Below are 15,604 nucleotides of genomic sequence, written 5' to 3'. Positions count from 1 at the left end.
GCCCAATCATCTATTAAGATCTTCCCCAATAGCGTTTTTACCGGAACGGGTCGCTACAGGGGTCGCCCAACCGGTAGTCATGCCTCATTCAGAAGGTGCCAGGTCCCAGTACTGGGAGTCATGTCAGCATGACTCATTCCTTCCATCGATAGGATGTAACACAAGAGGTTGTAGAGGTCGAGGATACAACGGATCCCAGGGAGCACAGTCAGGTGAGCCACACCTACAAGCCTTATCCCCCATTAAGACCAAGCTATCGAGCGATATGTGTATATTACAAACAGTGACAGGTTTTCACATTGAATTCATAGAGGGACCCGCCCAAGCGTACACCACTCCACAGATAGATACATCCCTGAGAGAATCCCAACTGCTGAATGCGAGCTGCAGCAACTCTGCGACAACGGAGTCATAGAGTGCTGCGCCATCGGGAGAACTACCTTCATCAGCAATAGGTTTCTGGTTCACAGGAGGGACAAAGTGAGACCTGTCAAACTTCAAAGAGCTAAACAGGGGTCTATAGGCATTTCAAGATGGAGGGCATACACCTCCTCAGGGACATTCTCAGGAAGGACGATTGAAGGACAGGTACCTTATGGTACCGGTAGCACAGGAGCATAGGGCATGGCTCAACTTCAGATGGGCTATCAGTTTTGGCAGTTCAAGACACTGCCATTCAGGCTTTTCTCTGCCCTCTGGGCCTTTACCAAGCTAATGAGACCGGCAACAGCAGCTGTCAGAGAGTAAGGTATCAAGATGATAGTCTACTGCGACGATATTCTGTTTCTAGCGGAGAACAGGGCGGAGCTACTGGAATAGACACAGTGGTTGAGGGACTTTCTAACATCCCTCAGATTTCTGATCAATATAGAGAAATCAGACTTCCTGCGATTCGTTGTGGCCACCAGGAAGGCCACATTAGAGATGCCAGCAAGAAGATCAGAGACATCGAGAAAGAAAGAAATGCGTGTCTCAGAAAGACAGAGCTATCGCTGTGTACTCTAGCGAGGATCGTAGGGTTATTAGCCTCCTCCATCCAGGCCATATTTCCCGGGCCTCTATACTACAGGGCCCTGCAAAGCTTAAAGACCAAGCACTTGCATCAGGGACTCCTGTACCACCAGACGATTCCCTTAGATAAGGAGGGGAGGACGATGCTTCAGTGGTGGCTCAGGAACATGGAAGCATGGAACGGGCATGCCATTTTCGGAGACGCGCCAGACCTAGTCATAGAATCGTACGCAAATAGAGCAGGTTGGGTGGGCCAGGTGCAGGGCCGTAGAGACAGGTGGATAATGGGCCCCAGAAGAGTTAAGCCTGCATTTCTATTGTCTCAAACTGTTAGCTGAATCATTCGCCATCAAAGCTTTTACGAAAGACTGGGTGAGCTGCAGCATTCTAACAACTGATGGACAATGTGTCAGCAGTATACTACATCAATCTTTTAGGAAGCACAAGATCAAGGATGCTGGCAGAGTTAGCCAATGACTCTGTAGTTCGGGATTTCAGTAACGGCAGATTATTTCCTGGGCTTCCTGAATGCAGTGGAAGACTGGAACTCCAGATATCTAACACATGCCAGTGACCGGCGTCTGGACAGACGAGTATTCCAGAGGCTAAGAGAACTCCGGGTTCCAATGGTTATCGACCTGTTTGAATGCAGACTGAATCCACAGACCGACAAGTTTTTCAGTTGGAGGCTGGACCCGGAAGCGTTAGGGACAGATGCATTCTTACACAGCTGGCAGGGGAGTCTACAGTATGCCTTCCTGCCTTTCACAATTCTGAGCAGAGCGTTAGTGAAGGTTCTTAGGGAGAAGGCAGAGGTAGTGATTGTAGTCCCCGTCTGGAAGTCGCAAGTGTGGTTTCCAGCTCTGATGAAACTTTCCTTGGATTTTCCTCCACGAGCACTCCTTCAGGACTACGATCATGCATTTTATTTCATACATCGCTGAATGCATTGACTCCATTCCTTTGTTATGGATTTATCTGAAACTAGTGAGCTCTTAACAAAGGAAAGGATTTTTCAAGAAACCGAAGAGAGAAAACGTGAATTTCATAGCTCAGGCCTAGTAGATTTAGTGTGATTTGAATATCCTTATGGCGAGTACATACCACATCCCACCCAGACTCTAAGATGTGCAGTGTATGTGCCTTCTGAAGGCACAACAGCCCTTATGTACAATGTTAACGCTACATACAGATTGCCGTGGGGCTCCGAAATATGATGAAGTAAAGTACTGGAACCGCGGTTAGGGTTCTTCAGTTACGCCTTTATTAGGTTTTATCTTAATTACGAACAATCTATTGGTGAGTCCCACCAGGGCCCGAGCGCCCACCATTAAGGTAACTGCTCCCAACAGTCACTAAAGAAACACCACAGGTAGTTCAATTTACAGCCGTACGCCACACATGAGCTCACACGGACAGGACAGGGGGAGCCACGCACCACACTCTACAAAGTGCTGCGTGATTTAAGGAACTACACAGCACAAGTAAATATGTTTAAAAACTGTACTCGCCACCTTATATCCAGTAAGACTAGGCAAATAGGTTTCTTCCCCATAGACTACAGTGCGCGGGTTTGGCTGCATCTTCAAAACAATAAAAGATACTTCCTTTGCAAATCCACTTTTAATGGTTCTTTCTCTAGCAATAATGGGATTTACATTGATCAGCATGGAACAGTAACAGTAAAGAATATACTTGATGGATGTAACGGTTTTCAATGTCGATTTCCTGCTGCAAGACTAGTTTGCCGGCCATGTCAGGCAGGTGCTTTGTGCGGGTGTCTTTTCTGCGGTCTACAAGAAGCACAATACGTATTTAGAGTAGAGGGCATATCATGTTCGATGGCAGGCACTACAGCCGGAAGGATCCCTGTCATTGGTCTGAATGGAATTCCACTCACTTTCTTCCTCAGGTTCTAACTGGGCTTTTTCAGAACTCGCATTTTCTGTCGTCCAGTTGACAGTCTCGGGTTGGTCTTTATCTGCCTTGTGGATCTCCACACCTGAGGTCTCTTGGTTTTGTTGATGATCGATATCTTCTCCTGTGTCGATCTCTGCCAAGTTAAGAAAAACATAGCCGTTGTAAAAAAATAATAATACTAAATATAAAACGTCTGCAACAAAAACACACATTTTTTGTCAGAATAGGAAGTGTTGTAGTGTTGGTGGCTTGTGGTGGTATTCAAGATGGAGAACACAGAGATAATATATCGGAGCTCTTCTGACTATGCGTGTATCTGTCGGCCATTTTGAACTGTAAGTAACATGCATGAAGGGCATGTGAGGGGATGCAGATGCATGGATGGGTAAACACGTATGGCATTTCCATGATCTCTTAAATGGAGAAACATTACAGACATAAACCCTTGTGGCGCAGGTAGGTGTGCCATCCCTTTCCCATTGTGTCTCTTCTTCACTTACTCGGCCTTGAAAAATGCACCAAACCTACAAAGGTTTGTTACTGTTATGTCACAGATCAGCAGTCCCATCATTTTTTTTAGCTTGTCTGCGCCATGAAAGTTAATCTCCTACAATTCTGACACAAAAGAGCAGTTCAATCAAAATTGCTAGGCTATGATGTGTCTTCACTGGATAACAAGCAAGCCTGGGTGCAGTTTGTTCCAATGCTCGACCTAATAGCCGTAAGGAAGAAAGGGTTGACATCTAGACATACCCGCTCCATTTTGGAACATCTCCACAGAATTTGTGTGGAACACAGACGGTGCACATTTCGAGTTGCAAGCTATTTGCCTAGCATAGGAAGTAACTCACCATTCCAGTTCTCCACATGCACAGAGCAGACCATTTCATACTTGCAAGAGCCAAATATCACTAGCCCATGGCTAGTGGGGAGTGCACATTTTGAGGCCTGAACGTGTGTGTGTGTGTGTGTCTGTGTGTCTCCATACTTGCCAACATTCTGTGACCAAAAAGATGTAGGATTTTTCAAGTTTGGAAAACAATAATTCCCATAACAATGACATCACAGGAAAATACAAAACATACAAACAGCACAACATGGAAAGATGTTGAAATGTAAAACATGTATAATTCTGAATGCTAACACCAAATTGTCGGCAGATGCTGTGTGATGGTGTTACACTCTGCCACTTGCCTTCACTGGTGGTTCACCTAAGGGTTGTACCGGCAAGAGTGCAGGAGAGAGTCATGTAGCTGACAGGTCAGTGGATTGGTCTGAGCCCAATCAAGTAATCACCTACCAGTCAACTGTACAGACAGACTAAATTACATAAATTACTTGCCACTGTAAAAAGCAGTAGGATCTGTCACTGAAATCTGTAGGCGGTAGGGCTGCTTCAAAAGCAGTAGCCTACTGCCTAAATCTGTAGGGTTGACAAGTATGTGTCTGTGTTATAGAATCTGTGTCTGTGTGTGGCTTTGGTTGTGTGCATTTGTGGGGTGACGGGCATCGGTTTTGGTGTTTCTCTTTTCCTCAGTTGTACGTCCACTGGGACCAGCACTTTCCCCACCTGTCTTTGGGTTCCTTATAAAACATCACCATCTTGTACAGCTGATGAAACATTAAAGGCCCACAAGTAGTAGACGATGAGAGTACAACAGTATTAAAGTCCACCCTGCAGGTCTGTCCTCTTTCATCAACTGGATATGCAGGGACATTTCTGGAAGGCCGCCTGCGGTGCACCATTTATCAGATGAGTGGCATGGTACTTTATTCAATGTGGCATTATTTCTTGTACCAGTCCCCTAGATATGTACCTCATCTCTGAAGAGGAACACTTATTTCTTATTTGATGACCGCCTCATGGTCGTTGGTTGAGTTGGTCTTTTGTCTGCTTGAGCACTTTGCTGATTTATGGTTTCTTCCTGGATGAAATTGTAACGCCACTCTCTCTACTGGGCATTTTCTGTGCCTCGGGTGCAACACTGCTTACAGCAAATTTACACTCCAGCTTTTCCAGTGTGGTTCAATAGAATTGATAGAAGTGTGCTTTGACAGTGTGGTCATTCTGTTGAGTGAGGTCTGACCCACATGATGCTCAGCATTTGAGGTATGTAAACTTACCTTGCGTAGCACGATCAGCCAACGGTTTGTCCTGATGATGTGATGAGTCGGACAGCTCCCCACTGGTAGGAGTGGGTGGGCTGGTCTCTTCCTCATGTCTGATCACAGGAAGAGTTTCCTCTGCGTTTTCCATCTCACCTGGTAGGAGAGATGCAAAATATCAATGAATAAAGGGTTTTACAGCAGATAATACTACTTTATGCTGAACCAAAGTGAAAGCGGGACTTCATAACAGAGAAGCTGCATTGGGTCTTCAAAACTTCAAAAGAAGGTGTGATGGTTGATGGTCATCAAAACCCAAGAAGGAGTCATCCAAAGTCAGCATTTGGCTGCATAAATAGTTCTGTACCAAAACCAGAGGGTTTTTGAGACTAGTGAGATATTATTTACCCAGGGTGGCAATCTATGGCAACGAACAGACAAGTGATGTTCGTGATCTTGAAAAATCGCTTTGAAACAATGTAAGTGCTTTACTGTCACTCTGCCGCAACTGTACGGCGGAGAACGGTTACTAACAAGTTGGATTGGGCTGACCCTTGATACAATCTAAAAAAAAGAAACGTGGTATAAAAGTCGTTCTATGGGTAACAAATGAAGAGAAATGGTAGCGCAGTGTTCAAATAGATGGCCTATACTTTTTTTAAATGACGAAATTGGATTGTATATGATCATATAAAGATCCGACAAGATAACAGTTTCAAGAGGAGTATTAGTACGTAACTGTTATAAGTGATATGTGCAGTATGCTTTCAGTATTTGTCAAGCTCCGATATCCTTTACAGCTCTATGAAGTAGGATTCATTAATTTGAATCCTGTCTTGTGGTGTTGGATTATTTCAATATGTCCAAATATATGAGATTTTATATATATATAAAAAACAAAGTTGTGTTTTTGCGGGTTTGTATGTGGCGTTCTTGGGGACGTAACTCCTCATGAATGGTGAGGTCTGGTGTCATGAATTATGCATGAAATATTTTGTATTCCATTGCCGAATTACTGCAACTATTACTGGCTCGATTGGTCACCCGGTTCCCAAGATAATCTTTTTTATTTTTCGGCATCACGTTTTGTGGCGTTCCACCCCCATCTACAGGCCATTTGTAGAAAGTGCTCATTGCGCATCGCAGCTGAAACATGATCAACACCTAATTAATTTATATTGCAACTTTTGTAAAAGGACAGGCACTTCACCCTCATGACATCAAATGGAATGTTGCTACAATTTGAAGATTCCATTATCCGACCCTAATCAAAGCAAAACATCGAAAGCTGAAAAAATGATCAACCTTCTGAAGGAGGACGATCGCGAGACCATGAAGCTGATAGAATTCAACATGCTTTGAGACAGAACAATGAAAGTGCTGAAGAAACTTAAGCAAGACTTGCTAATCAGAGAATTTGTACTGCTAAAAAACAAAGGAACGAAACTGCTGAAGAAACTGAAACCCGACTTGCTGTTAAGATAATTAGTGCTGCTGAACAACAAAGGAATGAAACTGCTGAAGAAACTCAAGTGAGACTTACCGATCAGAGATTTATGAGAATTGAAATCCTGGGTGAAGCCGGGTAGTCTATATATATTTATATATTTTGCCAAATATGGCAAATAAAAGAAGTTAAGACAGCGTTCTTTATAAATGTATGTCTTTCCAGATTTGGAGAGCCACTGTGATAGAGTTACGCTGCAGTGGAACAGAAATAAGAAAATGTGAAATAAAAAAACCGAGAGATTTATATTGTACTCACCGCTAAGAACTATTGAAAATGTGAATTAGGTAAATTGTTAGTCCCTTTTCTGTTTGGAGGGTGCATGCAGTTTACGAACTATGGACAATCATTGTGATTTTGCTTTACCCTACTCTGTTATATTTCCTGCAGGATGTGATTTCCTGTCTATATTTATGGTAAATACTGTTCGTCATATTAGAACGGGAACTGAGATTTTGTGGACATGGATAGTGCACAGGCATTTGTATATAAAATAGTTTTTAATTGATATATGTGTGGGTGTTTTATATTTTTTAGAACCTATAGAGACTATCTTGGATGACTATTGTGAATTAGAACTTTTTCGAATCATCTACGGATACAGTCAGGTCCATCTGCTGGCGTCGGATTCTATAATCTGGTCCGGGGATGAGACAAATATAGCTTTCCCATTCCATGCATCCATGTGTTGAAGCCACCATTACAGCTCCACTCTCACTTCTCGGGAAACCGGGACCTTCTGTTTGTATGACACACCCCTCCTGAGATGCTGGATCTTCAGTCTCTGGAGTGCTCTGTACTGTAATGGTCCTGGAAATATACCCTGATGCCTCACCATTCTAGAAATCTCCCATACCGATAATTCTTTCTTCGACAACATGTGGCTGATCTGTTTCTTGATCTCATTAACCTTGGTCATCAGCAAACTGAGAGAACGCTGGGGCAAATCTATTACGAATCCTAGGACTTCCATGGATTGTTCGGGGCGGACACTGGATTTATCCCAGTTGATCAGAAACCCCAGACTCTGGAGTAAATCTTGAGAGACATTCACCTGCGCTTTGAGAATGTCCTTGCCCTGACCCATTAGGCATAAGTTGTCCAAGTATACTATGAGATGAATACCGTTCTCTCTTAGGTAAGTCACCACGGGTTTCATCAGTTTGGTGAAACACCATGGAGCTGATGCCAAGCCAAAAAGAAGGCAACACAATTCCCATGTCGCCTCTCCCCAGAGAAACCTCAGGAGCTCCTCTGCCACGGGTACTGTCAAATAAGCGTCCTTGAGGTCTATCCTGTAATAATATGTGCCTGAAGAGATGGATGCCCTCCATTTTGAAGTGTCTATAGACAACAAAATTGTTTAGGGTATAATCCTTCGCCTCGGTCTTTAATAGAATTATGACTTTCTGGAACGAATGTGTTGAAAATCTGAATTTTTATGAAATGTGTTTTGTTTATGGTGCGTTTTAGAATTTGAAACATTCTTTTTGTAGAAACATGTTAATAATGGAATCATATGGATGCCATTGTCTGTCCGGATCCATGATTACTTTTCTGATCCCTTTTGAATAATTAAATATTATATTGCCTTTATTGGGTCACGTGAGGCACCACCAGTCCTGCATTTGATATCGTTTTACCCCAGGTGCCTGCGAAGCTAGGGGAACACCCATCCTTAGGTCTTTGTTCATGCAGAGCACGTTGCTGAATGGGTTCTTTTGTATAATATAGGTTGCCACTGCATGCACCTTGATAGAAATAGGGCGACCATCTTTTACACACTATGATGGCAGGGTTCGATACTGTATCATTTAGTAAAGTCCAATTGGCTGAGGGGGATCAATGAGCCATCAATTGTATGAAAATCTCAATTCCAACGTTGAATTGGGTTCCAATTCCAATGCGACGAGTGACTCCATTTTAAAATTGGGGAAGAAATTTAGAACACAAATGCATGGTCATTTGTTGACTAAGTATCTAAAGAAAAATAGGATACCAGGTGGCCTACCGGTCCATAATGAACCTCATCTCTTTTTGGACGAGGAGTGTCATTTTCAGGGGTTGCAACAAAATGCAGTAGAGAATGGATACTGCTGACCATAAACACTGCACAGAGAATGAGTAAAAATGTAGGGGAAGAAATTGAGACTGCAGAGCTGGCTTTTTCTGCAGATACCACTGTTCAAAATGTTAAGGATAAACTGGAATTAATTGCAAAACAAGTTAATGAATTTGTAAAAAGTACTATTGCCAAAAAATTGGAAACAATAACGAAGGATATTCAGAATTTTACAAAGGAAAATGTTTATCCATACCCTAGCCCCGATTATACGGCCGCTACATATTGGAGTAGCTATGACAATCAGAGGCCACATCTAGGACAAACCAACAAAAAAAGGAAAGTTACGTTCTACGATACATCCTCTGAGGAAGGCGAGGTTAGGTTCCCATCGCAGCACTAGACCGTGTAGGCAGTATTAAAGACCTTGTGGCAGGGAAACTCAAGAGGCAGAAGGAGAGATGATTCTTCCAACAAAACTATGCATTGCAGAATTTTCCTCCTCAAGATTATGCCCCTCCCCCCCCCACACAAGGTTATCCTCCCCTACCTTATCCACCACAGGATCTTCCTTTTCCTCCTCCAGAACAAGGGCCCCCACCAATACCCAGGCTCTTCGAAACAAGAAAGAGGTCAAACAGGTAGATAGATCGACCTAAATCAATATTCAATATCTTTGGTAAAACCTTAACAGGAAAAGATTTTTCTGTACTGGAAAAGGGGTTTTCCTTTATTCCAATGAGGAACTTGAGCAGAATGGATGCTGAAATTGAACAATTATTTTTTAAAAATACGCCTGAAAGACTTCTTTGACTCAGACACAAATGAGATTCCACTGGTTGAAGGAATGACCCCCTTCAGACCCAAGTCTGTGTTTACACCATCGATTAACATGATCTCCAAAGAGACAGCAACGTTTGAAAAGGCTGTATTACCTACAGTGATTTACTGGATGTAAATCCTTAACTTCAAGGTCCAAGTCGGAATTCGGAGGTGTGGTAAAAATGGTCAGAATTCTGTTACAACCGAACAAGTTTCCGTAAGAGAATTACCATTAAGTATTTACCAGACCACCAAACACCCACCCACTGTGAGATAAAGTATAGATTAGTAAGCAGGCCATTCTCAGGGCCTAGGGCTCCAACTAGACAGAAAACACTGACACTCAGCCAACCCCCCTCAGGTTTACTACCTTCAATTCTTTAATTCCTGGATGTGCACCAACTACCTGAAGCAGAATCCCTGGAAACTAGGAGGTCCCAGCTGCTCTGTGTTTCCAACGTTGAATATCTCTGGTGTGCCGCCCTGGGCACAAACATGCCCCGAGAAAGTCAACTTGGTAAAATAAAACAAGCCTTGTTCATCAACTGGGTTCTCTTCTGCAAATCCCAATTCAATGCCATTGTCAGTTTCGGTTTCTTCCATTGCAAACTTCTTTGTCATTTCTGCAGCTGGAGTTACAGCTGTAAATGTTCTAGTATGCTCCTGCCTCAACTAACAGGATATTCTCTTTCTGTTAAATCCAGCGTTTGCAAAATCTCAGATTGCTGGAAAACTGCAGCACGACTATTTTAGCGCCTCGACTATGGATACCAAATATGTACAGCACGGGTATCCCTCCCTGGACTATCTTTTGCTAAGTCAACCCAATTCATAAAGCCATCCAGAGTCTAAACCCTGGGTGTCTAATCTCCAAATTTACTCTCCACTCAAGTTCCACCCAGTGCAATCTGATCTTCACCCAAAACAGTAAGAAGAAAACCAAAAGGAGGTGTTGGGATAGAGACAAGAATGCAGGTTCAACTTCCGTACAAGCAAAGAGATTCAGGCTACGAAAAACCTATGAGAATGGCGCGGCAGAGTATGCATATATATGTTGTAGTTAGATTTGACACATATTAGGAACATACATATAGCTACACCGAAAAGAGCAACAATGTTTACATGTTGCGGATGCAGAGGTCTAAGACAGGGTGATGTGCGGCCGGATGCATAGGTGCCCTCCGTAAGCGATAACTGAAATGAAGGTGGTTTACGAATAAGTTGGTAGAGGGGAAGAGAATGTGAAATGGAGTCGGAGAAGGTGATTGAGTATGGCAGAGGGATGTAGGCCCAACAAGCAGGAGGTCCGCCATGTGGGAAGCTGAAGCCATGGTAATTTAATCTTATTTTATAAGGACGAAAAAGCAGGTCCCAGGCGAAGAAGCCCAGCAGTAATCATTTTGTTCCAGAACAACCCCTCCTTCCCCCTGAGGTCCCCAGCGTGAAGTATTTGGCAAAGGATAAGATGGAAGCCTGGCGCCATAACATTAATTAGCTCCAGATGCAAGGCCCAATGTAGCTGGGAACAGAAGGTGGGTTTGGGAGAAAGGAGGTGCCCTTTAAAGATCAGAATTCTTGGGATCAGGGGCGCAAGGTTCTGTTGTGCCAAGGGGCCACACAGAGATTTAGAGCACTACTCCCTAGTGGTCACCAAAGAGGCTATATTTTAGAGATAAATAAACAGAATTAAGACTCCAGACAAGTGCGTGGAGCACGTCATACACAGACACGTGGATTTGCAGAGAGACAAGGACGGGGAGCCTGCTAGGGCGGTGCCATGATTTGGGATGGAAAGAGCCAGAAGGTGATGCCAATAATTTAGTGCAGGGGTGTTGCTAGGTCTGGAAAAGATGAGGGGCTAAGCCAGCCAATGTCGGGACTGGCGGGACTCGGGGTTAGCTAACATTTTGGTTGTAGCACCTGAGCTTCAATCCGGGGCTACGACCAAAAGACCCGGGGATATAGCCCCTTCAGTCCCCCCTCCACCCCCTTAGCAAAGCCTCCAATTTAGTGCGATGGTCGAGGAGGCAATTTGTGGGCGCCTTGGTGTCTGGTATTAAGAGAAGGCCCGTTGTTTGGATCGAGCAGGGTTGGCCCCATTGTCCTCACTTTGATCATGCCGGATCGGAGTGGTGCGCATCATAGGACAAGATGGAATATTGATGTATATCTTTGGTTAACACGTAACTGTTTTATCAATCACTGTGTGTGTTTCGATGGTGATGCTATAACAAGTCACGAGTGTGGGGAATGTGTTTAGATAATGCGTGGCCAATGGGGCAACCGCCTGTAGGGAAATTTCGTTTTCTATTTAGGTGGTAGCCAATGAGGGTGAGGGGATGACGTTGCAAGTTTAGTTATGTTAATGAGAGATTTTCTCTCCATAAAAGCTGTAGCCCTCTGGAATTAGGACAGCAAATTCGGTTCGGTTCTACAGGACAATCTGACACTTTTGTCCTGTAATAAACCTTTGTTTTCCCCGCATTCGGTGTCCTGGCCATTCTTTGCCAATTGGATTGTTTGTTTTTTTTTTTTTTTTTAAACCGAGCAGGTTTTGAGAAACCGCATTACAGAAGTAAAACCTTCTGGTACCTCCGTGCGAAAAGTGTAAAATAACCAAACTCCAAACCAACACAATCCCTCCCTCCTTAAACTCAGCAAGGATAGCACCTGATCATCTGGCATTAATTATCCCATTTCCGACACGCCCATTTGTTTTCCGACATTGAGCGTACAATCCCTGAAGACACACGCTGGTAAAATAGCTCAGTGGGTTGAGCGCTCACTGCTGCGATCTGAAGGTTGTCTGTTTGAAACCTGGTAACTTAGGCCAACTCAGACCTTCATTCTTCCGAGATCGATAAATGGGTACAAACTTCGGTTGGGTGATAATGGTTTGTAAATATGCTCCATGTACAGCGCGTTGGCAAAAGCTCTGTATAAATAACACATCATTATCATTCATGACAGGCGGAATAATTCAAATATGAAAATAAAGTGGTTTTCTTTTCTTTAATGTTAGTCATTCCTTGCATAGCTGGAAAAACACATGAAAAGTGGGATGCCAACAGACTCCCTTTCCCACAGAGTATTGCCTTGTGCAATTTAGCAATGCTGGAGGAAATAACACAGAGCAATGCAAATCAACAAAACAATCTAATCGGGGTTTTTATCCATGTGTTCACATGTTTTATATAGAGCAATATGTTACCTTCCTGACTTACAGGCAATGCAGTGGGCCGCAGATATTTCCCCCAAATAGGACCAAGTGAGTGTGTGTCCCCAAACTATTCGGGTCGAGGGACATTTTTTTAAATAAGGAATTGAGATGGAGACACATTTTTTTTTGTAAACCTTTCGACACATTTTTTTTTGTAAACCTTTCTTTATTCGTCTTCTTACATAACATGGCATGAAAACATTCCCAATACCCCTCCCCCCCCACTTGTCCCCTCTACCCCCCATCTGGTGCAGACATCCAATCGCTATTTTCACGACCATATGTTCAAAGCAAGTCCAACATCTTTATTTTGTGCGGGCACCATTGTGCCATATAGTCGCTCTACAAATACGATAGTACCTGTCCCCAATCTTTCCTAAAGGCCTCTCGCTGCCCCTGCAATTTGTATGTTACCCATTCTAGAGAAACAAAGTTCCACACTTTCTGGAGCCATTCGTATATCGTGGGCACCGACTTCGGTTTCCAATGTTGAGCTACTGCCAGCCACGCCGCTATCAGCAGGGTCATAAAGCCTCTTTTTTGCAACCGTGTGGGCTCCCCTCGTCCTGGTGGCTCCCACATTTCGCACATCCATACTTTATCCTTCGGCTGGATCAAACCTTGTATCATCGGCCCCATTTGCTTCTGCACCTCGTCCCAAAATTGTTGGAGTATCAGGCATTCTCACCAAATGTGTCTCCAGTCTCCCCTCGTGGCACATCCCCTCCAGCACCTCTCCAGGGAGGAAGGAAACATTGCGTGGAGTCTTTCGGGCGTGAGGTGCCATTGAAGAAGTAGTATTTTGCCACATTTCCCTCAACTGTATAGATCTTGTTTACTTCGGGATGCTACCCCATGTGTATTCCCACTGTCTTCTTGTTATACCTTCCCCTAGGGTCCTATCCCACTGCTTCATGTTGTTCCACTGAATGGCTTCCTCGTGATTATTCAAATATCTAAATATATTCGACACTAGTTTCCTCGACCCTGTATCAGTTGTTATATAGGACTCAAAAGGTGTCTACTGGCCATCTTCCTAATGGTTGGAGTCATGAACCAGTGCTTCAGTTGGTTGTATTTGTACCTTTACCGTTCCCCTGACCCCCAGGACCTGCTTACATTCCTCGAATGATCTAATGGTATTCCCTCGATACATATCCCCAATTGTCCTACATCCTGCCTCCTCCCATTTGCTAAATGCTCGTGGTTCCATCCCGGGTTGAAACTCTGGGTTCCCGAACATTGGGTAGAACGGGGAGGGGTTCATCGTTAATCCTCCTCTCTTGACCGCCATATCCCATTTCTCAATCCCCACCCCCTACTACTTCACTTATTTTGACGTTTGGAAGTCTATGGTGCCGCTTCAGCCACAGTAGCCCTGTGAGCGGGGAGCCCACAACTGCACTATCCTGCCTTGCTCATATGCTCTGTGGCATATCTGATAGCCATTCCTTCACTACCCTTATCTGGGCTGTCTCATAGTATCTATGAAAATGTAGAAACGGCAAGCCTCCACTGTTTCTTGGTGCCGTCAGGGTAGACATCGACACACTGGGTTGTCTTGCCTTTCCATATATATGCCGTTACTATCTTGTTCAAGGATATAAACAAGGTCTTTGGGACTCTAATGGGCATCTCCTGAAAGTGGTATAATAGTTTCGGGAGAATCATCATACTGACTGCCACCATTCGCCCCCACCATGTCATTGCTAAGGGATTCCATTTTGTAATCTCCCGTTTGATTTACCCCAATATTTGTGGATAGTTTGCCCCGTACATTTGGGCGAGCGAGGTTGTGAGTGTGATCCCCAAGTATTTTATCCCTCTTCCTGCCTTTGCTAACTGCATTTCGTGGGCCAGCATATCCCGGGTGCCAAGATCCATAGTTAGGTTCAGTATTTCCGACTTTTGTCTGTTTATTTTTAACCCCGATATCATCCCAAACTCTTCCAATGCTTTCATAAGCGCGGGTAGTGAATAATCCAGTGTTGTTGGTGCCATCAGCATGACATCTGCTAATGCCATTGTTTTATGTTCCCTTTCCGCCACTGCTATGCCCTTCACTCGATCCACTGCTCGGATTCGTGCCATCAACGGCTCCAGGTATATCGCATACAACAAGGGCGAGAGCGGGCATCCTTGCTTTGTAACCCTTCCCAATATTACTGGTTTAGAAACCGTCCCGTTTACTGCGACCTGAATTGTCGGGGACTGGCAATTCGCCCTCACCATTTGAATAAAGCTCTTCCCAAACCCCATATGCGTGTTGTCAAATGTCTGCCTTGTCAGTATAAATCCCGACTGATCCTGGTTGATCAGTGCCAGCAACAGCCGCGTCTTTCTGTCGGCCAGTATCTTAGTGTATATCTTGGTATCTAAATTGATCAACGCTACCGGGCTGTATGATCCTGGCAGTAGCGGGTCCTTGCCCTGCTTCGCAAACACTACACATTTTAGCCTTGTTCATCGTCTGGGTTTTTGCCCCTCTCGCTTTAAAAGGTGTTAAATAGCTTTGTCAATCTGGGTATTATCCTGATATTTTTTCTGAAAGCGGTGCGGATATCCATCTGGGCCCAGACCCCTTTTACCTCCTCCTCCCATATGTCCCTCTCCAGATTTGCTCTATCTTCCTCAGTGATTCAGGGAAGGCTTAACCTATCAAAACACTTCTCTCACCTATCCATTGATGTGTCATCAGACGTACGTAATGTCTGATAGTATTCCCTCAAAATCTCATCCATGTCCTCATCTCTCGAATTCTCCCGCCCTTGCCCGTCTTGCAATTTCATAATTGTTCTCCTGGTCCCTGTTTTTTTCAGTTGCCTAGCTAGAAGCTTGTCTGCCTTATTGGCCCATATTAGTATCAATGTTTTATATGTAGCAGGCGCTACAATTAGATGGAAGTACGAAGGCTAGCCAATGACACACTTAGATGGAATTGTCAATATTAGCACGT

At 44.1% G+C, this 15,604-nt stretch overlaps 1 protein-coding gene across 2 annotated transcripts in view; it reads right to left on the bottom strand.

Moving 5' to 3' along the window:
• CFAP44 (cilia and flagella associated protein 44) overlaps window positions 1-15,604 on the bottom strand; it is a 1,393,686-nt gene that overhangs the window by 1,318,518 nt on the left and 59,564 nt on the right. The window contains exons 2-3 of one of the 2 annotated variants that reach the window (XM_069635796.1): window positions 5,056-5,193; window positions 2,912-3,064 (exon numbers count right to left, since the gene is read on the bottom strand). The exons of the other annotated variant lie outside the window; for it this stretch is intronic. Coding sequence (XP_069491897.1) covers window positions 2,912-3,064; window positions 5,056-5,193 — 291 coding nt within the window. The remainder of the gene's footprint in view (window positions 1-2,911; window positions 3,065-5,055; window positions 5,194-15,604) is intronic. 2 annotated transcript variants of the gene reach the window in all.

Source organism: Ambystoma mexicanum, chromosome 7p (assembly GCF_040938575.1).
Source record: "Ambystoma mexicanum isolate Mex_15411 chromosome 7p, UKY_AmexF1_1, whole genome shotgun sequence".
Classification (NCBI taxonomy): Eukaryota; Metazoa; Chordata; class Amphibia; order Caudata; family Ambystomatidae; genus Ambystoma; species Ambystoma mexicanum.
This window is presented reverse-complemented; position numbering and strand designations above follow the sequence as displayed.